The 25,516-nt window shown below is 40.0% G+C and overlaps 4 protein-coding genes across 6 annotated transcripts; 1 reads left to right on the top strand and 3 right to left on the bottom strand.

Moving 5' to 3' along the window:
• Positions 1-892: 892 nt before the first annotated feature.
• On the bottom strand, positions 893-2,425 carry RB195_011782 (uncharacterized protein; the record flags this gene model as incomplete). The annotated part of the gene is made up of 5 exons (XM_064193348.1): positions 893-1,057; positions 1,127-1,329; positions 1,894-2,050; positions 2,134-2,306; positions 2,371-2,425. 5 exons carry the CDS (start codon positions 2,423-2,425, stop codon positions 893-895), a joined length of 753 nt encoding a protein of 250 aa, XP_064050931.1.
• Positions 2,426-7,880: 5,455 nt separating this feature from the next.
• On the bottom strand, positions 7,881-8,394 carry RB195_011781 (uncharacterized protein; the record flags this gene model as incomplete). The annotated part of the gene is made up of 4 exons (XM_064193347.1): positions 7,881-7,918; positions 7,989-8,009; positions 8,080-8,157; positions 8,298-8,394. 4 exons carry the CDS (start codon positions 8,392-8,394, stop codon positions 7,881-7,883), a joined length of 234 nt encoding a protein of 77 aa, XP_064050930.1.
• Positions 8,395-11,807: 3,413 nt separating this feature from the next.
• On the top strand, positions 11,808-13,968 carry RB195_011780 (uncharacterized protein; the record flags this gene model as incomplete). The annotated part of the gene is made up of 3 exons (XM_064193346.1): positions 11,808-11,874; positions 13,323-13,493; positions 13,862-13,968. The coding sequence occupies 3 exons, from the start codon at positions 11,808-11,810 to the stop codon at positions 13,966-13,968; spliced, it is 345 nt and encodes a 114-aa protein (XP_064050929.1).
• A 628-nt stretch (positions 13,969-14,596) lies between these two features.
• RB195_011779 (uncharacterized protein) lies at positions 14,597-23,811 on the bottom strand (the record flags this gene model as incomplete). Of its 3 annotated transcripts, XM_064193343.1 has the most annotated exons (14): positions 14,597-14,774; positions 14,847-14,921; positions 15,718-15,812; positions 16,403-16,479; positions 16,607-16,694; positions 17,393-17,484; positions 17,571-17,693; positions 17,923-17,993; positions 18,318-18,407; positions 20,385-20,510; positions 21,714-21,784; positions 22,114-22,224; positions 22,373-22,416; positions 23,772-23,811. In XM_064193343.1, 14 exons carry the CDS (start codon positions 23,809-23,811, stop codon positions 14,597-14,599), a joined length of 1,281 nt encoding a protein of 426 aa, XP_064050926.1. The 3 variants fall into 3 exon arrangements, with proteins under 3 accessions (XP_064050926.1, XP_064050927.1, XP_064050928.1); XM_064193344.1 differs by lacking the exon at positions 23,772-23,811 and having other exon boundaries at positions 22,373-22,378; XM_064193345.1 differs by lacking the exons at positions 14,847-14,921; positions 23,772-23,811 and having other exon boundaries at positions 22,373-22,378.
• Between the last annotated feature and the right edge of the window lie 1,705 nt (positions 23,812-25,516).

The following is a 25,516-nucleotide window of genomic DNA, read 5'->3' as shown; positions in this document are numbered from 1 at the left end:
TTTTATCATCAAATGTGTTGTCAAATGACAGTGTAGGTAAGTGTAATTGTAGGTGTAACCATTATAATGTTCAGTGGAGGCAAACGTAGCCTATTTGCTCTTCGAAGTTTATCTGAGACGCCACACATAATGCCTGTTATCCTCAAATGAGGGCGGGTGTAGCGGAGTCGGTAAGAGGTTCCGCTGCTTGCACAATCGATCGGTGGTTCGAGTCCGCCATAGTGCTCACCAAGCCTTTCGTCCCTCTGAGGTCGATAAATTGGTATCGAACTTTTCTGGGAGGATAAAAACACCCGCTTCACACATCGGCCAGCCACCGCAAGTCATGGTATAAGCTAGTTACACGTTCGTAATCCTCCAACGATCCTGAATTGAAGGGAACGTGAGGGCGCAACCCAAGCGGATTGATTAACGCCAGACACTTTATCACTTTATCCTTTATTCTTATGAAATCTCTTTGCAGTTCTGTAGATAGGTGAAAAATTATATTTTACGTTTCATTTTATTCCGTTTTTTATTATTCCTCTTTTCAAATCTGCCCCCATATATTTCCATATGCACAGTTGGTTCGAAGTATTGACGATTTTTCTGAAAATTCAACAACGAACCCGAAATTCCCTTGAAATCATTGGAGATGTTGAACGAAAGTGAGAAAGGTGATTAAGACGAAAGCGATAGTTTAACCTTCTTCTGGAAAAGCTGACAAACATTTAAACAGAATATAAATACCTAATAATGATATTCAGATGGAAAAGAGACGCCTATCCACAGAGGTATATGTTTCTGAGAAAAAAAAAACTACAACAAGATCAGTCAAATATTTAAGAGAGAGAATTTTACGTGTCAGTAGGGTCAATGGTCATGTAAATGAAGCAATAAGGACTTCATGTTATTAGTTCGGTCCGCTCCTTCTCGCTGCTTCTCTTCTTCTTATTCCTACGTCTGCGTCAATAGCTTTCCTTACTTCTCTCCATACTTTTTCCTCCCATTCGTTTCTTTTAGCTTCTCCATAGACTCTCATTTCATCTTCTTCCATTTGTTCACATTCGAAGAAGAACTTAAGAAGTTTTGTAGAAATGATGTGCATTTACAGAAATTATGGGAAAAACTGAAAAGTGTGCTATACCTCTTTAAATTTATCCATAACGAATGTGTTTTCTCGCTTTGACGTTGTTAATAATAACTCTCTTCGTAGTTCTGTTTCTCGGTTACCCAAAGCGGATTCGTAGATGAACTTTTCCAGGGCTTTAGCGAATTGGTTGCGACGATGAAATAGGGCCTTGTCTTTTGATTCCCTGTGCAGACGATCAAAAAGGTCCTCGTTCAGCTCTAAATAGTCGCAAAATTAAAAACTAAAAAGGAAGATGTCAGATATTTATGCACGTTTTTTTCTCCAGTGGTGCATACTCCTGTAACACACTCATTCCGTTAACAATTGTGGTGACCAAAAATGGAATTTTTCAATTTATTCATTTTTTTAAACTAAACTAGGATAAGGATAAAGGATAATGTTCTGGCGTTAATCAATCCGCCTGGGATGCCCCCTCCTCCATGTTCACTTCAATTCAGAATCGTTTGAGGTTTCCGAACGTGTAACTGGCCTATACAATGAATTCATGGGCTAGACGATGTATGAAGTCAGTGTTTTTATCCTCCCAGACAAGTCTGGTACCAATTTATCGGCCACGGAGTGATGAAGGTTTCGTTGAGCACGAGGACGGACTCGAACTGCCGATCGATCGTGCAGACAGCGGAACCTTTAACCGCTACACTACACCCGCCCAAAAAACTAAAAAAAAAATTGTCTGGGAGGATAAAAAACTAAACTATTACACATCAATTAGTCCCATCATTAGGGTTGAGACTGATTCACTTTCGCTTAAGTTCCTTTACCTTGTGCTTCCTCATTCTCATCATCTGTTGCTGGACGATTTATTCTTCTCCACACATCCTCATCCAATGCTCTCACCACTGATTTCCATAGCTCTTTTTCAAAGTTATAAACTCCATTAGTCTCATCCGCAAGAGGTACTTCAAAGCGAAAAAAGATCTAAAATTGACCTCTTCGATCGAAATGATCCTGAGTTTTCAATCATGCAATGGGGAAAGAGAAACGTCGCTGTTGTCGCTTACCTCTTTTAATAAGTCTACTAGATGTGGGTCCCTGAGTGCAACTCTCCTCAATCGCTGAAATTCGTGTTCTCCGAAGATCACCTTCTCTAGGGCCCTAGCGAACTTATTCCGACAATAATTCCGCTCTTGCAACTTTTCTTCTCTATGAATTTCTCGACAGTTCAAAAGTATATCTGAAAGATAGTTATAGATAACAATAGGTGTCAGTAAAAGAATACATTTATGATTTGGACGTACATCCACGAGTTAATCCGGGAAAAGCTTCAGCAAACTCGACATCGTCCACCTCCATAACAGTCTGAATTTCACTTATCGTCTACAGTTAAGCAGGAAAACCTTAAAAACAAATTCATAGCAATGTGAAGAGCAGTTGAGAAGATGAAATCCGTGTTTGAGAGTTTCTTTTTATGGGAGACGGGGTCTCCGCCCAAAATTCCCGTTTTTCGCGTCTCTTAACTAGCGTTACACTGCTTCCAGAACTCCGTTACACAGCTTGCACCCCAAAAGACTTAATCTCGCACCCAAATAGATAAGCCGTAAACGTTTGAACACCTTTTTTTTGATTTTTGGATTCTATTCACACAAATACATACAGAAATGGAACGAGACCACACTTGATTAGTTGTTATTATTGGATGAAGATCAAAGTTAGTCTAGCGTTCATCAATCCGCTTGGGATGCGCGAACGCGTTTATTTAAATTAAGAATCGTTTGAGGTTTATTTGCGGATTTCTCGCCATTACAATCACAGTTGTGGGATCTAGCCAAGTGTTGGGGTAGGCGGTCAGAATTTATCACTGAAGCTTACGACGTGAAGCATGTGCTGGCGTTTACGATGTGAAACCAATAAAAACGTGGATGCTATGCAAACGTTGCTTGCAACAAATATTTACATAGTAAATAAAGCATACTAAATAGCATAATAAATAAAGCGTAATAAAGTATAGCATCTTAAAGGCAGCATACCACGAATCTGGGGTGGTAGATCTCAAATTGAGTATCCGTATCCGTATGCGGGTCGTAGATTATGGAGACCGGGGTGGTTCCGCTCATCTCTCCCTGAATCACTGCAAGCAGCTGGGCCTGTTTTGTACGATGCCTTCTATTGCAGCGCGCCACCTTTGCACGCGTAGCGTCCCTTACTGCCTATCGGGGCAGTCCGAATTGATTTTCGACGAATCGCAGGGCGGAGGCGGCGCAAGGGGTGGAGCGTTGCAATAGATGGCGTCGTACAAAACATTCTGTAGGCGGTTGTTTGCAGTGGTGCAGAGAGAGACGAGTGGAACCACCTCTGTCTCCATAATCTACGACCCCGTACACGGGGATACTCCACCTGAAATCCATCTGAAATCCGCACCACCTCAGAAACGTGGGTTGATGCCTTTAATTTCCTTTGAATATAATGATTTTAAACTTTTTTGCATTTTCAAATCCGAAATATCAAATGAGAACGTTCAAAATCGGAAAAAAATCAAATAGGAATTTAAACTATGTAGCAACGTTCAAATAAAAAATAAAGGATAAAGTCACTAGCGTATTAATCCACTTGGGATGCGCCAAAGCGTTTTATTGCGCGCTGGCGCGACAGCCGCCCTATCTAGCAAACTGAACCTTTAAAGAATTCACAAAAACTATCTTAAATTACTTTTCGATTTGTTGGTTTAAAAATCAAAAGTCGTGGAGGTTTACCCACGTCTACTTTGCAAATTATGGACGTTGTTGTATTTCCGTAAAAGGTAAACAGATGAATGCAAAAACGCCATGCGTGAAAATGACTACGATAGGATGAGAATCATAAAAGCAGACTCAATAGACATATTTGAGACACGAAGGAGGAAAAAAACAAAGATTTCCAAACCAAGATTTCTTCACTAACTTTTTGGAAAGAATATATGATGTTCACAGGAATTTTGGGCATTCAGCAGGCTCTGCACTACTTTTTCAGGGGACTTAAAGGCATCACCCTACGAATCTTAGGTGGTACGGATTTCAGGTGAAGTATTCGTATACGGGATAGTAGATTGTGGAGAGGGAGATGATTCCGTCCATTTCTTCCTAATGACCGTAAAAAACGGCCTGGAAGATGCAGAGCGTGCACAGGGAAAGCGCGCTCCAATCAAACTCTTTGTAGAAAATAGCGCACCGGAGCGCTTGAACGCTCTTCCGGACCGTTTTTTACGGCAATTAGGAAGAAATGGACGGAATCTCCCTTTTCTCCATAATCTACGATCCCGTATACGATTACTCCACCTAAAATCCGTACCACCTCAGACTCGCGGGGTGATGCCTTTAATGAGTTTTAGTGTTAAAGGCGTACATAGAAGCTTAAACTGAAGAACAGCGAAAACACATAATATTAATAATTCTTCTAATTAATATTATCTGCATATTAAATAATTATATCAATATTATCCATATGAGCAAACAACTCATTACGGGAATGTTGTGTTGTTTGTGCATACGGTAAGACGAAGAACCGCAGTCTTCTACTAGATAGAATGCCTAGCGTACAATGTCATTTATACTGGAACGATGGGTACGAAATAAAATATACGATATTATCCTACAACAAAGAAAGAAATATCTGCTAGGAACGTATTGGAAGAATTTTGAATTTTTTGGAAGGGATTCTGGATCAGGGCTCCGTACATGAATAATATGAATGAGTGCTTCACTCAACTACTAATGACTTTATGGCATTCGTAACACTTTGTGAGCTGGTGAAATGAGATTGTCCCACCTACAGTTCCTCGAAACTACTCCTTTCCAATTTCAAATCTTTAATAAAGATCAGATTGTCGAAATATTAAGCCACTAATAAAATTTCACTAAGGTCTCAGAGGTGACCTACAAGAAAACATAAATACAGCACACATTGTCGACGTTTCAAGAAGAGGGGACCTAACTCTTGCAATTAATACTAATATATTAGTGCATATCCTATGTTTATAACAAAATTATTCCTATCGTATCTATGACGTAATAGTTCAGAAATTATTAAATTAATTAAGTACCCCTTTTTTTAAAGAACAAGTTTTTCCGCAAACACTGTACAAAGTTATTCATATTTCTGCTTTCTGGATTTGAAAAACACATCATTGAAAGCAGCACTAAGTCACAAATAAACTAAAAGAACTTTTTTGCTCTACGTGCTTAATCAATTTTTCTCATCGCCAAAATTACACACAATAAAAATTTTTGAACGTTCAGCGAACGCTGAAGGCTCATAGAGGCAGCGTTAAGTCAAATGGGTAAGTAATGAAGGGAAATACTCTCCAACATTGCAGTTGTCGGCGATCTCAGAGTGAAATCTAACCGTTATCAGCACTGAAATCTGTGAGCCGCATAATTTATTCTTTTGGGACTCAGAATGCAGAATTCGGCAAACTTCTTGCTGTCGCAATTTTCGTTTTCCATTCTTAGTTGTTCCATTAACGATTTTCTTTTTATCGAAAAGAACCAGAATGAGATCCTTAAGGACCTGTGGCCTGTTCTGAACAATTGTAAATTTGGTAACTTGGTTATTTTTTAGTTTTTTATGATTTTTCAAAAAAAAAAAGAAAAGTTAAGAAAATTTAGAAATTTTTTTTTTTTAATTTTTTTTTTATTTTTCCTTTTACTTTTTACTTTTTCCCCTTTTTTCCCCAGCTCCCACCGGGGTTTTGGGGGAGGTAAGAGAAACTACCCAATTAATTACCCCTTTTTTTTTTCCGCTTTTATTTTCCTTCTTTTTTCTTTTTTTAAAAAAATTTTTTTAAATGTTTAAAGGGGTGGTCTTCCCCCCCCCGGGTTTTTTTTTTTTTTTCACTCAATTCATTGATTTCCAAAATACGCAAAAAGAGGTCGTTGTCTATTGTCTCTTCTGGAGTGGATCAGAAGGACTGTGTGAAGTATTCCCTGCTGCGTCTTATGTACAAGGTTTCAGAAAGGATTGCCCTTGAACTATTAAGCGCAAACTACCAACAAGCAGGCTACTTTCGTCCTGGCCAATTTACTTCTAACCATGTGTTCACCGTCAAAGAGTGGCGGAAATCTGGCAGCAGTACTCGAGGACGATGCAACTGTTCTTTTCAGGCTTCGAAGCCGATCTCGAGTCTTCTAATCGAAGCAGCCTTCCCAGCGCACTTCTCGCCACGGAGAGCAAGGAAGGTTCGTTCGCCTACCAGATCATTAGAATCTAGTAGGGAACGAACTTTTCCGGCTTGATTCTATTCAACGAGTAACTGCTGCGATTCAAACACCAGCCTGACGTATAATACAACATCGTTAGAAGAGATATTTGGAGTAAGAGAAGAGGCAGTGCCGAACCATTTTTGTTCAACTTCGCTATCAATGATCTCGAAGAGCGGTTGATCAGCTCCCTGCCCACATCGTATTAGCATTATTAGGGAGCCTATTGACCGCTTTCGAGTACGCCAACGGTGCTGTTATATTCGCAGGAAGCAGCACGACACTTTAACACAGTGTCAATCTCGTATCGAAGCAAGTTGCAGCCTACGTTCACGCTCTGATAAGAGCAAGCAGATGTGCGTCTCTTTCAGACCTCAAACGGAAATCAGGGTGGAATGACAACTGATCGAACTTTCAATGAGTTCTCTAACCTCTGGTAAAGCACAATGGCATACGAAAAGATATTTAGCAATATGCATGGCGATGCAGATGATAAGAAGGTAGGAAGCTGCGCGAAAGCTGTGAGAACGCCTTGTCTCTTTGTCTCCCTATTCTTTTCCTCTAGTTATTTATAAATTCGTACACCAATGGTGTACAATGTAACTGGTTCAGTTGATGTAAACTGTCCGAAAAATTCGAGAGATATCTGCGGTTTAACCGATGATGTATAATCATTAGCTATTACTGTCAAAGGGCGGGTGTAGCGCAGTCGGCTAGCGGTTCCGCTTCCTGCACGTTCGATCGGAGGTTCGAATCCGCCCTAGGGCAAACCAAGCCTTTCATTCCTCTGTGGTCGATAAATTGGTACTAGACTTGTCTGGGAGGATAAAAACACTGACTTGACACATCGGCTAACCACCGCTAGTCATTGTATAGGCCAGTTACACGCGTTCGCAAACCTCAAACGAATCTGAATTGAAGTAAAAAAAACGCGTGGGCGCAATCCCAAGCGGATTGATTAACATCAGAAACTTTATCCTTCATCCTTATTACTGTCAACAACCAATCAATGGAAGAGCCAGTGATAACATTGACTTATCTGTCAGTGCTTGTCCTAGTTTCTATACATTTTTCCTAATACGAAGTAGCACTGTTGTCTTTCATAAAAGTTTTAAAAAAGCAAGCAAATCGCATTGATCATCTCACAAGGTGTTAAAATATAGTTGCAATTAGGAAAAATCCGACAGATTTTATACCCTTCGACTCAGAAGTTGTAACCTTTGAATATTGTCGACAGTATGAGATGAGAATCTAAATCCTGCTCACTAATCTTCAATGAATTCCCTGTTCACTGCCTATAGCATTTCGATGTGTGGAACTTGGTTTGTGCCAAAGCACATAAACGTAGTGGTCAATGGATCACCGTAGGGCACTAAAGATGTTGAAGATGACACTGAAGAAGATGAAACATTGCAGGTGTTTGACGCATAGTAACTTTCATGAAGACTAGGTTCAGGTCGAACTTGGCATAAATTGATGGAAAATAAGCATTATTCTAAAACTTTTTATTGTTTAAATAGTAGTGTTTAAATAGTTTTTACTGTCTGCTGTCTTCCTGCTGATTTGCTCTTCTCTAACTAAGAAAATATAATTCTAAGGAATCCGGCCCCAAGCCCTTAAAAAGCATTAAAATTTAATAACATCGATTTAAGCAAATAAATATTAACAAGAGGTTGAGGTCCTACCAGCGCCGACAGCAGAAGCAACTGAAATTTAGAGCAACATTAAACTACTCAGACGACAGGATAAGACAAAATTAATGTCAAATGTTCTTACTAAATAACGGGCCATATTTGTGTTTTTTCATTCCAACACTCTTCTTTGCTTCCTCAGAATCCAGAAATGTTTCATTTCCTATAAACTCATCATTACTAGTATGGATGGAACTGCTTTAATACCAAGTGTATCTCAGAAATTCATCATTTTTCTAGGGGTCCCCTCCTGCCTTAACGAACCCTTTTTAATGAATTATAGTAGAAAATGATTGTGCTCACCCACAACGCCAATTTCGAAATGCGCCGGAGTTCGAGTTGTGCTGTACGAGAACACGTCGACAACAAAGAGGAGAGAAATAAACAGAATCGCATTCATGCTGGATGCCAAATGATTGAAAATACATCGTTAGGAATGTTTTTAATAGTTCCGATCATCTAGCTCAATCTCTCCATTGATTCATACATGATTTAATTTGTTCCATTATCACAGGTGGAAATGTTTTGAATCCTAAGCACATGTGTTTAGAACATCTAATCCTGCTAAAAGTGATGTATATCTTAAAAATACATTAGACAATCTATTTCATGCAGAAGGGTATATTAGCACAATCCGTTTAATGGAAATGCCGAATTTTCTACATCTGATAATGGAATGAATTATCTAAGGATCAGTGGAGAAATTGAGCTAGATGTTCGTAACTATTAAAAGCCTTCTTAGCTATGTATTTTCAATCATTTGGCATCCAGCATGAATGTGATTCTGTTTATTTCTCTCCTCTTTGTTGTCCACGTGTTCTCGTACAGCAAAACCTGGACTGCCGAGCATTCTGAAATTGGCGTATTGGGTGAGCACAATAATTTTCTATCTATAATTGTCTTCTATAATTCATTAAAAAGGGTTCATTAAGGTAGGAGGATACTCCTAGGAAAAACTATGAATTTCTGAGATACACTTGGTATTAAAGCATTTCCTTCCATACTAGTAAAAAAAAGTTTTCTTACTAGTATGGAAGGATATAGGTAACGAAACATTTCTGGATTCTAAGGAAGTAGGGAAGAGTGTTGGAATGAAAAAAAAACACAAATTTCACCCTGCAATATTTTGTGAGAAAATTTGACATTAATTTTGCCTTATTCTGTTGACTGAGTAGTTTAATGTTACTATAAATTTCAACGAGTCCGGCTGTCTTCGCCGGTAGGACCTCAACGTCTTGTCAAAATTTTTTGTTTCGTTTGATATTTTTAAATTGAAATGGTTTTTGAGTGACTCTGGCTATAGTCATTAGAAGGAGACTTGGATGAGAAGAGTAAGGCAGCAGGAAGACAGCAGACAGCAAAGTACTATTAAAACCATAAAGTTTTTTAGAACAACGTTTGTTTCCCATCGACTCATTCCAAGTTCAACTTGAACCTAGTCTTCATGAAAGCTACTATGCGTCAAACACTTTTTCAGTGCTCAACGATGATCCATCGACAACTCACCACTCATCACTCAGTTCCACACACCAAAAATGCTACAGGCAGTGAACAGAAGATTCATTGAAGATCTCTTTCACGAGGATTTCTTAAGGCGAATCTGAACCATCATACAACTGACCTTTTGAAAAATGAAAAAAAAAATTGGAAAAACTAAACAGCTACTAATCTAGACGAGATGCCTAACGTAACGAATGCACCTCAGGGTGTTTTTGAAGCACACTTCAAGGCCTTATTTTCTACGTGCGCAGCTTGCTTCAGTATTAATCACAGTACAAGCGTGCTGTGTTTTGTTTCTGGCGAGAACCACGGCGCTACAGTAGCAGACAATGATGGTTCCTGAAAATTACCCATTCAGCTACCCAAATCCTTCCTTGCAGTATTGTTCTGCTGGTTCAAAAGCCGCCGAAAGTGTTAATCACCTTGATCACCTTGACTCACGTTGATCTTCGAACTGGTCGAGAGGGCGCCACTAATTTTTCCATTTGTCCCGATCGCGTGCCAGAGTAACCCACTGATTCCTCTTTTCGCGTGGGACACGAAGAGCATCATATTTTTCTTTCAAGGACTTCGTGAAGAAATCTGACCATCGGGTCGGCGGTCTTCCTGTAGTGCGCTTAATATCGCGGGGAACCTAGTCGCTCACGGCTCTGGTCCAACGGTTGTCATTAAAGCGCATCACGTGTCCGGCCCACCTCATTCTACTTTTCTTGGCCAACGCAGCAGCGTCTCTGATCTTCGATCGCTGACGTAGGAGAGAACTTCGAATCCCGTCCCTCACTTGCGCGAAACGGGTACTCCTAGCATCACTCTCTCAATTGCGCGTTCAATGACGCTCACCGCGTTTTCTTCTGCTTGCGAAATGCCCAGGTTTCCGAAGCATAGGTCAAACAAAGTACGGTGGTGTTGAAGAGGTGAGCACGGAGCCGGTGTTCCTGGTCTTCTCACTACATCCTCGATGCTCTTGTACGCCCCCGCCGCTCGTCTCCTCCCGCCCAGCTCGGGTCAGGTCGTTCATCATGTTCAGTTCCCGACCCAGATAAACGTGCTGGTGCATTCGGATATGTTCGTTCCGTTGAGCGTGATTGGGCATCCGAGACCCATCCGTTCCGCATGAACATCGTCTTTTGTAGGTTCAGCTGAAGACCGATGCATCCACATGTTTCGTCGAATTCGTCAGCATTCGTTCCGCTTGGCTGATGCTAGGTGTTATCAGTACATGTCACGCAATGGTGTAGCGCCGACCATCAACCTCCCCCATGTCGTCCCATCCAACTTTCGCATTGCGTTCTCGAGGGTGGCTTGAATATTTTGGGTGAAATTTATCACCTGTCGGACCCCCTTCCGTCAATGATGATGTTCTTGTAGATGGCGAAATTCCTCGAAGTTACTGTACAACTCTCGAAGACCTTTATGTACTGACAGACGCCTTGGTTTCCAGCTGCAACCGCCGCCAACTAGTCGAAGCCTTCTTAAGTCGATGAAGGTGAACAGAGCGCATCTATACTCCGTGATACCTCGATGAGTTTCAAACAGTGTAATGTGGTCAATCGTGCTGAATCCTTTCGAAACCCTGCTTGCTCGCATGGCTGTCCTCATCCAGCTTTTCATCCTATAAGGTACTCTCAAAGAGCTGCAGATGACGACTGATGGCGATAGTTGCCGATTCAGTCTCCCTTTATCAACAACACTCTGCCTCCCGTTAGAACCTCATCCACAGAAACAAGAGCCTCGCCAGGTGTGAGGGACTGGCGGAGGCTCGCAGGTCTGGCTTATCCGCAGACCGTCCACGATTTCTACTGACATGATAGAATGTCGTATTTCGACAGCTCTGCTCCGCCTATTTGAACACTTGGAGTTCTCTTGTCAATACAGTATGCATTAACAGCTTGGAAAAAATCCGCTCATCAGGCCTCTTCCCAAAAAAAAAAAAACACCAACGTGGCAGAATACAGTAAAATCACTTATTCTTCAGCAGAAGACCCCTCAGTTTGATCTCTATTATAAAATCTACATATCAGTAGATTCGTGTGTGCGAGCTCTATCGACTGTTTTTGGAAAAATTACCTGTGCATAGAAATTGTGAGGGAAATAAAGAGTACTATCATTTCAGGGCATACTGACCGTAATTCGAAAACAGAAAACGAGGTGTTTATTTTAAGCAGCGCGGCTACTGCTTTCTGATGGAAGAAAAAACCGAAGCGAAGAGAAACAATAACTGTTCATGGTGCTCGTCTTATCAACCGTCGATGTGTCGATCTCGTCTTTAACATTCTGCTATTGCTATTGTGAAGATTTTTTACCAGTGTTGTTATGTTACTACTGATGTCGTTACTTCAGCAAGAAGAGATCACTTTTAACGAAATTCTTCCTTTAGGAGGTATGTGAAATAATGAACTTTAGATGCCGAAAATAAGAAAATTTTGGAATTCAGGTGCTTTCATGTCGAATAGAGAAATTCCGTTAAAATTGCAAGTCATAGATGGGAAACAATCCAGCTACAGAAAGGGAGGGGAACATCTTCTCGGACACCGTTGCTTTCACTTGCTTACTTACTTACTTACTTACTTAAATAGCCCACTTTCGTTGAACTTGCGGGCGCCAACATCTCTTCCAGCCGTACCCTCACCATCTAAAATGATCTCAAGCTTCATGGGTAACGTTGACGAGTTCCTTCCGTATCCAACTGAGGTGTCAGGCAGTCCATTCGTGCAGCGAACAGATCACCTCCTCTTATTGGCAGCCTCCTTCGAGGGCGTTTAGAGTCTCTTGTAAGCTACTCTAGCGTTCTTTTAGTCAACCCATCGTCGATTCATTTCACATTGTGATCGGTTCATCCATTTTTTCATTCGATATTTATTCCTGGGTCGCGAAGACAGCACGTTGCTCTTAAGTCAGAGCTGCGAAGATCGGCTAGGTGTTGCGTGTGCCTGTTAAACTACAGAAGGCATCTCTCAAAGGCTCTGTGGGTGATTAGTAGCTTCGTACAACTGGCGGAGGTGCCTGCTCACGTCTCTGCTACGTAACAGATCCCTGGAAGAACTGTCAGGCTAAAAAAATAGGCACGGAGCTCTTGGTCAGCTGACACATACCTTCTTTGACAACTGCGAATGTTCTCTACGTTGCTCTCATCCTTCTATTTGGTGCCTCCTCAAAGTGTTCTTCCTTTGCTATGGTTTACCACCTCACAGTGATGTGGAGATGACTACGGAGTTCACAGCAGAGGCACATTCTCTTTTCCCAAGAGTTCAAAATTCATCTACCAGCGTCTTGGCAAAATGTCAGAAAGTGGATCCCTGATCCATGCAGGTTGGCGACGAGCTGTGGTGAAAGAAAACTGATTTCGCCATGACGAGGTTGCTTATTATGGGAAGAAGTCCATTTGCCGTGGCATGCACACTGTCTTACTACCTTGCGCGCTGGCCCTCTCGTCTCACATGTCCTTCTTCAGAGAGGCGATCAAATCTGAAGTTGCTCGGGAGGCCTTTGATTCTAGACCCAGGCGACACGCGCACGACTCGCCACGGATACTGGATTTGCTAAAGACATAAAGAGTATACACAGACGATGACCTGCATGGTAGTTATCCGCTGTAATTGTAGCGAATCACATGACGTTCTGTCTTCAGAAAGCAAAGAGCCTAAACGAGTGGAAGACCTCTCGTGAACTGTTCTTTTTCTTAAGTTCTTAAGAAAGGCGACCAAGAAGACTTCGAGACTGCTTCTGATATGTTTGAACGTCTTTTACAATGTGTTCACCGGGATCATCCTTGCGCGGATATTTAGAATAGATGAAGCTCATTTTAAGGAACGAGCTGGATTCTTTCAGGGTCTCAGCTGCATGGACTACATCCAGACCATGTCGAAGGCGACAGAGCACTGTCGGGAATATCATCTGCCTTTGTCCTAACCTTTGTCGCCTATGAGAGAGCTTTCGATAGGGCTGCAACGGATGCACTACTCTCAGCGCTGGCCGATCAACGTGTGGAGCGCGTCATATGTGAGTTCACTGGACAACTGCTGCAACAACACTATGATACAACTTACCGCTGGCCCGTAACGTAAATATCCATTGGAAAGAATGTGCGACAAGGCGCTACCATATCGTCGAAGCTATTCGCGGCTGCATAGAGTACGCAGTGAAATCACTATCGCTTGATAAAAAGACAGAGCGTACGCGTTCTCCCCTCGTATTTTCGTTTTGCGGACGACAACGTTCTCTTTTCCAGAAGTACCTATGGACGCTTCAAAATCTTGGAAACGTCGCCATACGTGTATCTCATACGTTCTGTGAATATGGAGAATTATTGCTTGTAAAGGACAATTATGAACATCAATGAAATGGACTCAAGAGTGTTTAGTATAAAGATACTTTGTTGTTCTTAGAGGCGATTGGAGATAATATCGTTGCAGTAGCTCCAGAAGGTCAAAGAAAGTTCACTGATAGTTTCAAGCAGAAGAGATCTGTACCGTAAGGGCATCCTGTTGAATTTTGACAAATCCTCGTTGAAGAAGTTAGACGCTTGACGTTAGCCGAAATTCTATTTGTAATTGAGATTTTTACCTACTTCATTATGATGATAATCTGATGATGATGGACAGCTTGAGGTACATATTCACCAACGACTTTGAAGTAAATAAACGGAGTAAAACCATGCTCGTTTTTGCCCGCTTTTTTCTTGTTTCGATGAATTGGACTCAACCAAGAATTCGCTAGATGTACTCGTGCATCACAATTTCCGTTCTGGTACTTCGATACTGACGTGGTATGAGTAAGGTCCTATAAACTCTGGTAACGTGAATGTTTTACTGTGGATGATTTCCTACCTACCGTAGCAGAAAATGACCTGCAACACACCTTCAAAAAAAACTATGCACCATGCAAAAAAGAATGTCAACCTTGCTGTATTAGGTTAAGATTCAGACGAAATCCTATTAAGATCTCTTCTCCTTGTGTATAGCACACCTATAGGTGTCTTCAAATAAACAAATAATAAAAATGCAAATTCATAGAGTGTTCTGCTCCACTTCATATATTTACACGGCTGAAGGTTTATTTTGCACAAGTTGAAGACATTAAAGTGCAAGTCAAAAGAATCTCCTTCAGAGAGATTTTTGCGGTTCCTGATTCGGCGGTGATGGTGGTCGTGGTGGGAGGAATGCGCGATGCATCTGACGATGCATGAACACCGGTTCCGAGCAGTAGTTGGATGCACTGCATGGCTTTACTTCGCATACATATTTCATGTCTTCATCGCAATTACCGGCTCTCCAATAATACCTGAAAAAAAGGCTCCTTTAAATAAATGATGTAACTGCACCCGTATGTAAATATCAGTTACTTTAGTACAACCTTGGAAATGTGGAGCAAATATTGTAATTTCCCGTCTCCCCACGTATAAGACAGCCTGGTATCGGCGCGATGATCCTTGAAGTTTTCGACATGAGAATGAGGTGTTTTCTAGTTGTTCTCATGTTTATCTGTGCAAACTTTAAAAAAAAGTAAACACAATTTTTCAACGTATGAGATACCGGAACAGTAAAATTAGGGTAATACCGAACCGCCGGAAATTTACTCTGCGCTAATTCCTCCCTCCCCTTCCCCTAAAAGCCCCAAAGCAAATTTTTATAGGGTGTTTCCTGGTATACGTTAAAGTGTTCCCACAAAATTGTGGATTTACGCTGATTAGTAAGAGATTCTGTCTGACTCCGACTTTTTTGTTGCTTTTATTGCTACATACGTGTTCTATACTCGGGTCCCATTCTCCACCGCTTAACGCACTGTTTATTCAAGGATTGTGTCCTTACCAAAAGATATTTGGCCACATCAAATAAGGAGGTTTGTTTTTTTTACTATAACGATAATTACGAGACATGAAATAACTTCTAACTGGAAGATAATATTTTTCGAGATTCTGAAATATTTGAGCTATTCACCGGATATCTAGCAAGATTTCCTTATTATTATTTACTGTTATGGATGAAAATTCTTCAAAGGGAATTTGACAAGGAACAACAATAAAAATCATTGCACTGTCCTCCTAAAACTGACGCCAGAAATTAGGAAAAAAAATCTTAACCTTACTCTGCATAATTGCAGAAAGTCCCGGTATTACCCTGAAATGATCATTTATCCCTCTTTTTAATATAGCTACCTAATGTGTAGGTCCGGAACATTTTTCTGTTACTTTTCGTATCCTTTTGTACATTTACGAATCACTCACTTTTTCGAATTATGATTCCGGAACATAAACACACAATGAGGTCCTTTCAATCCCTTCACATCATTCGGCCACAAGTTGAAGTCGTCGTGACCGAGCTGGAAGAAAATTCTGATCATAGCGTTCCGAGCAAGGTACCACAAGAATCCGTTGATTGCTCAAAGTGTTTTTTTACAATAAATTTTCCTGTATTTAGAGTTCTAAGATTTTTATAACGAGTGTAAAACGAAGTTTTCCGTGAGTTTTCGGGATCCACTACTGTTCGATGACTAGGAAAAATAAAAAGACCGATAAATAAGTAGGAAAATAAATTAGGGCTAACTAAACTGTTTGACAGAAATGAAAAAGATATTCCTCAACAAACAAAAAAACTTGACTCGCATTACAATTTTTTGAAGGAAAGAAAATGGAGGAATATGGAACATTTTGCATTATCTGTTGTTCCAATATCTTTCATTTTTTGTGCTAGATGTCTTTTTTCTTTGTCATCTTTTTTCTGCTGTCTTCATCCTAATTTTGTTTCTTTTTCTATTTACTAAAATTGCTAAAAGTGACCTACTCCACTGAATCAGAAAAGACGGATTTACTTTAGAGATTTTCTGAAGAAAAAAGGTCTTTTTCTGCAATTTTATTTCTTTTCTTTTTCCAAATTGCTAACTAGCAGCAGATTTATTACGGAAATATCGACCTTAGTGCCATCTGTCCACACGAACGAACTTCCATCGTACTTCAGTCCAATCCATGCTCCCTTTTCCTGGGTTATCACTAAAATGTGCATTTTGATTAGTTCGTTGCTCTTCAAATTCATCTCCGAACTGCCTCTGGGGAAGATCCGGGTGAAGGAATAACTGTTATTATGATTTAATGTTTGTATTCGAAGCTCCGCACTCACATTTCATGACGAATGCAGCTTTTTCCTCATTCTCTATTTTCACCAATTTCCCTTCGTGTTCGGCACCACACATTTCAGCTGCGTCTTCCTAAAAACACTGCTTTTCTATGAATTGCTTATGAAAAATGGGAAAAATTGGGAAACGGGCTCGTATCCAGTAAATTTCTTTCTTTATGGGTGGAGAGGAGAGCGGAGGGAAAGGTGAGTTGGGGGCAAATGCCATAGAACTGGAATCTTCCTTTTCCTGTCATGTTATTTGACATTTTTTTTCATTTTTTTCGTTTATTTCCTATCTCAAACGTTTCCCAGTTGAAGAAGCTGTGCTGAATACTGGTACTGTGATGTGACTGACTGTAACTTTCCAACATGGAAGACAATCGTTGAAGTAAACTATAACTATCAACTATATACTAATTTATATTTTTGTAACGAAATTCACAATTTCAGTGACCTGTTCAGCTCAGTGGATTGAATATCACCTTCAAAAAATCATCCTGATACTTTTGCTAATTTCGTATATTTTTTCGAGAAACTTCCTTATCATCTTATCGTCAGATGGTTTAGTATCGACTGTTGACTATTGCGTCATCTGAACATGACTTTAAATGCGTGCTTACGCCTATAAATCGTTCGAATAGATTTCTTAAAATATTTTTCTATATACATGAATGATTTCCGTACTGCAATGCCCAGAATGCACTTCTTTGTTCTGATCCCAGCTCAAATTTGTAGAAAATTCAAGCTCTCTACTTCTAATGGGTTTGCAGTTAGTCCAGAGTTACTTACCCACATTGATGGCATTTTTGCAGTTAGGAAACAACCAAATTCAGGATTATTTACACGAAGTGGCATGTAATGCTCTGGACAGAAACAATTTGCTGAAAAAAAGACGTTTTGTTAGGTATTAGAAAGGTTGGAAAACCAAAAAAAAAAAGAAATTTCACAAATATTCGCTGAAACGCACCCTGCACCAACAGGTTCGTTAACGTTCTGACACTGAAATCTTCCTCATGGCTTCTAATATTGTATCCTTCGCTAGCAATTTTCTTCAAAATTGGCACTTCAATGTTATCGTATTGAGTGTATTCTGTAATAAGTAGATTGTGGTTCTCAAAAATTTCCCACATTTTGAAAGCATTCCACTTTCTATTTGTCCTAATCTTCTTCAAAATTTTCTCGTTTCCAAAAAAAAAAAACAAAAACTTAAGGGATTATTGTTCTAATTGCTGGTTCTGAAGAAATACTAGGTATTTTTAGTGTTTTCCTCACATATGAAGTAAAGAGTAAATAATGAACGTTGGTACATGTAAACCTACCTATTGTGATTATAATACCTCCAAAATCCTTGAATGCAGTCGCAACGGGAATCGGATTCTGACTGCCTTTCCTTAGTAATTACAATATATTATTGAGTTTTTCTTTTCGAATATGCTGTCCGAGTCCAATAGCATTTTAATTGTTCAATTATATTATTTTCGTTCAAAAACATGAGAGCATCCAAGAGTGGCACGTATGTATGTAGAACATGGAATGAAAAAAGCAGAAAAACAGTGCAGCATTTAGTAGAACGAAAATTTGCAACTTTTTCGTGATGGGTCCGTCCATCCGCTGGACGTAAGTTGTAGATTTTGGCAGTCGTAGTTCTTTTTCATGCATATTTTACTATTATTATGTATTATTAAATATTACTGCTTGAAATAATGAAATATACTTCAATCCAGTAGCGACAACAACCATCACTTTCGGGACATTCGGTCGATGTGTAGGTGAATTGAACACTTTGTTAGCCAATGCAATTGCTCTAAAATTTGGTTAATCACTTAAAGATCAGAAGTCACAAGTCTTAATTAATTCTTTTGCTGATTACATCTAGGTTTTTTGGTAGCGAAGAAATTGTGGAAATCTTTCACACAATTTCTTTCGAATTCCATGCAAAAGATCTTGAATTTTGCGAGAAACTGAGAGCTACACAAAATCTATTTGGAACAAAGGTGACACCAATACGGGACTATGATGATCTTTCCGAATTTTTATCGCCTCATCAAATCTCACAGATTGTTCCTAACGTGACTACAGTTTAATCCCCTGCATCACCTATGCTCTCGTTGTTAATCGATTTGCTCGACCGGGCACCCATAATACTTCCATTTGTCCTAGTCTTGTTGCGTGTTGCCAAAGGTTCCCCAATGTCTTCTCTTCTCGCGAGAAGCACAGTGACCTTTCCTGAAGGACTTCGTAAAGAGGTCTGACCGTCTAGTCGGTGGTCTTCCTACGGTCCATTTACGACCGGGTGATATCCAATCGCTCACGGCTCTGGTTCAATGATTGTCTTTGAAACGTATCATGTGTCCGGCTTACCTAATTTTAGTTTCCTTGACATACGCGGCAGTGTCTCTGATCTTCCATCAGTATCCGCAGACGAGTTTCGGATTCTTTTTTCACATGCGTAAAGCGGAGTATTCCTAGCATCACCCTTTCAGTTGCGTATTCTATGACGCTGACGCTGATGCTTCCTCCTGCTTACGAAACTAACAGGTTTCTGAAGCGTAGCTCAAGCGTAGACACGTCCATCTTTCCTTAGATGGTAAGAAGGAAAGTGGACGTGCCTAATGGAAGGATCTGTGTAGAAGTTATAAATGGCCTTCTCCATACCTCTTTTCAATGCTGTAGTTCTTTTTTTTTCTGGGTTCCAAAGAGCAAGCATTTTTGTTTTACGATTGTCGAAGTGCCTGCGGGCGAATCAAATGCTCTTCATCGCCTCTGCTGCTTCAACCGATACTGCTGCCCTTCTCTCTTCGAGGTCTTCTTCTATCGCTTCTCTGCAACGCCTTGCGAGCTCGGACGTGAGTTCGTGGTCGTCTCTATCTTGTCCAGGAACACGTTGGCGTGTTGGCTGAAGAGTTTCCGAAGGCGGGCGTCTCTTAGTGGTTTTGAAACTTCGGTGTTCTCGTACAGTCGTAGAGATGTTTTACGAGCCGATGACATTCGTCATCGATGTTAGTCGACGGGGGTATCTCCCCAAAAACCGAATAGCGGAGCGAAGAGGTCCCAATCGATGACATTTCCGGGAGTTCGCTTCGTGACCATCGCAACCTTCTATCCTCTCCATATAAAAGCAAATCTTCCCCGAAGAAAGCAGTGGTCCGAACCTGCATCGACCTTTGGTACAACAGCGGTATTCGCCACGTAAAACATCTTACTGTGGACAATTTTATTATTGTACCCTCCATTGGGTGACTCCTATGTACAGTGTAGTGAGAAGGGCTTCCGCTGTTGCGAGTTTTCATGAAAGATCTTAGTTGTCATGATGAGCTACGAAAACATCTCTCCATACTCGTTCCATTGAATGCTGTAGGTTCCGAAGTGAAATTCTTCAGGCGTTCTTCTGAGGCTAATTTTGGCTTTGAAATCAGCAATAATGACCTTGCAAACGGTGCGATCTTCTCTGTAGAACTTCATCAGGTCCGTTTAAAAATTTTTGACTTCTTCTTCTCAGTAGCTGATGGTGGAGAGCAAGGGAGGAAGATAATACAGTTTAATGGGGTTGGTTTAAAAGTAAGGCAAAGATTTTGCCTGCATTCCTCTTAACTTTTCACCTGTACACAACTGCCGCTGTATCTACGAAAAAACAAGAAGAAAACACTATTCATCTCCTTCCTCTATCCTTATTGGAGTATCTTCTACAGTCTGTTAGTAGTACTTTTATTTGTTAGTGTCAATGAAAATTCTTTTCAGAAGAAAAAAATTATTCCCATCATTCTCTCGTAAAGAAACTTACGCTGCAATGTTTGTTCCTGAAGATTTTACGTATGGAATTTTTCGCCCTAAATCGGCGAGTTCCTCCGTTGACCTCCAGTGATCTAGATCGTAGATCAGTTCCGCTTTCTCACCATATGTGATGAACCTAGATTAGGTTTTGGATTACAAAAGTACAACTACAAGGTTTATGTTTCTGAATTTAACAAGAATATTGAAATAATATCCATAAAATATTGTTAATGTTGAGCCAAATATTGCATTTGCAGTGGAAACTTCGAAAGCATAGAAGCAAAATAGACTATCTTGGTATCTCGATTCTGTCGGCAAGTCGAGTGGCGCAACTCTAGCAACTGGTGGTCCGCTAACATCACGATTTTGTGGCTATCAAGGCTCTGAAGCGGGCGACGACGGCGAAACGTTAACCAGAGTAAAGATCAATAGCACTCTTGGTTCTGCTCAAAAAGTAGTACACAATCAAACTCACTCTTCGACGCATTGATGCTCTATCAGCGACGCGCTTATTACGAGCACGACGACACCATTGCAGGTATTATTTCGAGAAAATACGATTAAAATGTGTGAATGAAAAACCTACAAGGTCTGTTCGAATGTGTAAAAACCTACGAGGTATGTTGGAATGCGCACCAGTTCGGTCGAGAATCAACGAGGAGACCTTATTGATTCTCGACCGCTCGCAAGTGGATGCAGCGCGTACACAAAAGTGGCACATTGCAGTTGATTTCGTCGGAGAAAGCGGTGTCTTTCAGCCTGTTTGTTAAGGGAAAATCAATCTGCGGCCTAAATTTTAGGCTTCTGCTGTCGTTTTCGGATCACGTCGCAATCGTGGTCCTCTGGCTTTAACCGAACACTCTCCTTAAAATGCTGTTAATTCTCTCTTTGAGTGGATCAGACTTGGTACAGTGAGTAGGGATCGAAAATCAGCATGGCTTGAAGCAATTTGTGATCTTTTGAGATCTGCTATGATCGATAGGAGTTACTGTAAACGCTTCACTTCTAAAACAATTTACAAAGATTTCTTTCTTGTGGCACAGGAAAACAGACTTAAAAAGTTTTAAAAAGGAAGTTATGGTGGAAAAAAATGTCTCATCACATTACGGACATTTACCAATTCGTCTACAAAATTCATAAATCAAAGCACATGCTTAAAAATTTCAAATTTCCGTTGTGTCATTATTTATTAATTTCATTGTAGGATTATAAATTATGGAATATTTTAGAAATCCCAGCAAAGGAACGACTTTTTGACTAACTATGAGGAATTGGTAAAAGTGTGCGATAAGCACAAAATTTTTGTTGGATTTTTCCTAGAATTTGACAACTCGCTTACCCAACTCGTGTCTGCCTTTCATCCTGACCGACTGTCAAATGTCTGGTCGCGGCCGTAATGAATGCGACCACCTGTAAATTCGGTAACGTGGGTTCAAAATGCTCATATTTTTCTGAAAAATCAGTACGGTTTTTTTTTGCTGACTGGAACAACTGTTTCTATGTAAGTACTCTACTCGGGCAGATATTGTGTCCGCTAAGTGAAGAGGGCGTGAGAATTGAGATTGAGGCGGACGCGTAACGGACGCTTAGATGGACATAAGTACGAGCACATGAAGATAGATGATAATGATGATAATGTGCATGAATATGCTTAAATTATTCCAGAATTATTTGAAGAATCGAGTTGCTATACGTAGTAGAATTTTGACGACTGTTCTTCTGTAATAAGAAGGACCTACTTGACGGAATCCTGCTTTTGTAATCTGATCCGAAGAGTCGATCAAAAACAGTACATCTGTCCAAATGTTGGAAGCTTTACCGTCACATTGGTATTCCATAGGTGTAAAACCCTACAAAACCGCAGCATCAGAAATTCACCGTACTGTAGAGGTTCCAGATTCTCCACTGGACAAGGAAACGAGTTAATTCTTCGAAATGTGCGCCCTGTCAAATGGTTATTTTGGCCAAATAAACTCTGTAGAAGAAAAAATAACTAACTCCCATCAGCTTCAGGGGAATTGTCGTGTTCACGGCGTGGGCACCTGAACAATCGTACAGCAATTAGTGTTCTGGATGGAAATTTCTCTAAATTAGCTGAGAAAGTGGATATCATATTTTTTAATGTAAATAACTATAAATAAATGGAAGAAATGACTGAACAATCCAACAATTGTGCTCCATACATACAGGAAGATTCTGGTCACTAAATTTCTTTGATTTTGATGTTTTTTTTTTTTTTTTTTTTTTTTTTGAAGTAATCCTTCTATTAACGCCCCAAACGATTCGTCGAAAATGAATTCGCACTGCCCCAGATAGCTGCGAGTAAGAGAGGCTACGGAGCTGTCCTCCCCTTTAAAGGGGTGTTGCGCTGCGTGTCAAAAGTATTTAGACATCCACACAAAACAACATCCACAAGGGCCGGGCTGCAAAATTGCAGAAAAATTGATTCTAAATTTTCGGAGGAATGAGCGGCAACCACCTACTTCGTTGGTAGCGTTCCATAATCTGACGACCCATAAATTCCTTCATACCAATCTAACAAAAACGGAGACTCCACCTAAAATCCATACCACCCCAGATTCGTGGTTTGCTGCCTTTAACACTATCCAGACACCAACACTTGAAAATTCTACACAGAGTGTAGATCTCATTCGCATTGGGTGACAATCTGCAAGAACACCATGGTTCACTATCCCCGTTAGTCCGCTGGTTCCTTACTTTGTGAGACTGTTGTTTGTGGTTGGGACTGGCGCGTTTACTTTCCTGTTTCTGCCTCTTGTAAAGTGTAGTTGTAACGATATCGAGGCTCGGGAAAGAGAGAAGAATATGATGGGATATGGATAGCTTCGAAACCTTACGAACCATTTTCAACGCTTTACCCCTACTACTAATATCCCCTGAAACAATCCGATAGACAATAGCACTTCGTACATGAGAGACGCTCAGCTCTACAAAGTGTTCTGCAAGATTTTACGCATTTTTCTTTAACTCGTGAGTGTTTCTGAGATTTTTGGATGGATTCTGAACCTTTGGAAAGTTTACAAGATTTTTCCTGAAAAAAGCTTTCGTTTGAGAAAAAAGAGAGATGTTCCCTCCACAGCAGAGGGAAGGTTTTTTTGGGGAACGTAGTGGTACGACGCGGAATATATTAGAAGTTTGAATAAAATGTGTGTTAGACAGCTGACAGTTCGATTTGAACATTTTTCTTGGGTGAAACTTCGGTGAATTTGAAGTAAATGATGTTGGGCCGAAGGCGGCGACACAAATCAATTGATTGATGGTGTTGATTGAGTTGTTTGCTGGATTGTGGGTACATTTGCTTTTCCGGCAAACTACCTATATTATTAACTATCTAATTACTAACTAGCCATTACTCATTACTAACTAATTATCATACCTGCTAACACAAGGAGAAGAAGTAGAAATGATCGCCGCATGATGAATGGAGTGAGCGATACAGTAATACCGTTTGGATACTGTCACCCCTATTTATTCGTCCCAACCACCAATCCAAAAAACGTCGTTTCACAGAAATTCAACGTTTTGTCCAGGATAAAGCTGTCGTTCACGTCATTTCATTTCGTCGCGAGATGTTTTATCTTTCATTTCAACTTTTTTCTGAACTCCGAGACAATTACCGTAAAACAATAGATTATCAAATGAGCCATAAAATGTTTTACTCGATTGAGCAATCAAGATAAAATTTAAGTTTTTTTTATATAATAGAAATGATGTCATGCAGTGATTTTACTGTTACCATACTCTAAGAATATTCTATTTTAAGAATTTTTCACTGTTTATTTATTTACTACGCTCAATAGTGTGCCAAGAAGGATGTGCTGAGGAAAATTACAGAACAAGTGGAGTAAATAAATAGTGAAAAGACAGAAAAAAAGAATATAACGAGAGATTCATTCGCAACATCTTCTCTAAATCCAAATTCCGGTGTTTGTGCTATCATTCTCGATCTCAATTTTGAGGACATAAATTTCACAAGAAAATTTTCCAGCGTTTATATAGAAACATTCTTCACTGTTTGAGGATACTTTTGTAAATGCTGTTTGTTCTGCCTTCAAAATTTTTGAATAAAGGATTATACTGAACGTATACTACTATATCGTACGGCCGAGGAAAAGTTTTCTACCTGAAACGATCATCAAACCTTTCCTAGACCTTTGCACTCTGTAATGTTTTTGCGCCGGAAATAACGTTTCACTTCTTTTTATCTTACATAATACATAATTTTTCCGATCAAAAATTTGTAATTCCATTCCGTCGATACAGATGTTTTTGTTTTTTTTTTCGAACACAGTATCGTCCAAAGAAAGTCTTTTCTGATTGTTTAGCTTCAGCCCTTGAATCAAGCCCTAAAAGATAACTATTTTATAAGTTATGGAACTATTTTCCATAGATATTATTCACTCATTGCCGCTCTAAAGAGGTCTCGAATATTCCGCTGCCTTTTTTCTTTCTTTCAAACGAACTCTACATATCACTAAATAACGTCATTTTTACTTATCTTTCCCCCTTCTTCCAACGAAACTAGCTGGTTTTTTCTTCTAGCTGAATGCTAATGATGTCATCCCATCAGTTTAGTTCTTTACACACAGTACTGTCTGAGAAGTGTAATGTTACGGTTCTGTAGTGTTCCCGTATGCCTGTCTTTAATCACTTGAGGTTTTTTTTCCTTTTTTTGATGAGCATAAAAAATCCAAGTCTTCGGCTATCTTCAAGCTGTATACGGGAGTTATTAAGTGTAAAGTTCTTTATTCCATTAATCCACTTCTGAAAAAAAAACGATTTTGTTCCATTTCAAACGTTCTCATGTCTCGATACTTTGGCACAAGTCTGTCTGTGCTTTCTAATAGTGTCCCTACGAGAGTTTTGGGTGGAACCTTTGTTTGCCTGACGTTTCGGCTTCCTCACCGTCATCAGAGGCCTAAAATAGAGGTTGACTGGAACCGTCAACCTTTGTTCCGTCAAGTGTCGCAACACCCTAAGTCAGTGTTTCGAGAAATGTTCAAGGTAGTAGGGACGGAAACCATATTCAAAGCTGTGTGTAGATCAAATCAACTATATCGTCGTTAGAGATACACACACAACAATATCATTTGCTGGTACACTGAACAAGTGAGAAGTGCG

Source organism: Necator americanus, chromosome III (genome assembly GCF_031761385.1).
Source record: "Necator americanus strain Aroian chromosome III, whole genome shotgun sequence".
NCBI classification, from domain to species: Eukaryota; Metazoa; Nematoda; class Chromadorea; order Rhabditida; family Ancylostomatidae; genus Necator; species Necator americanus.
This window is presented reverse-complemented; position numbering and strand designations above follow the sequence as displayed.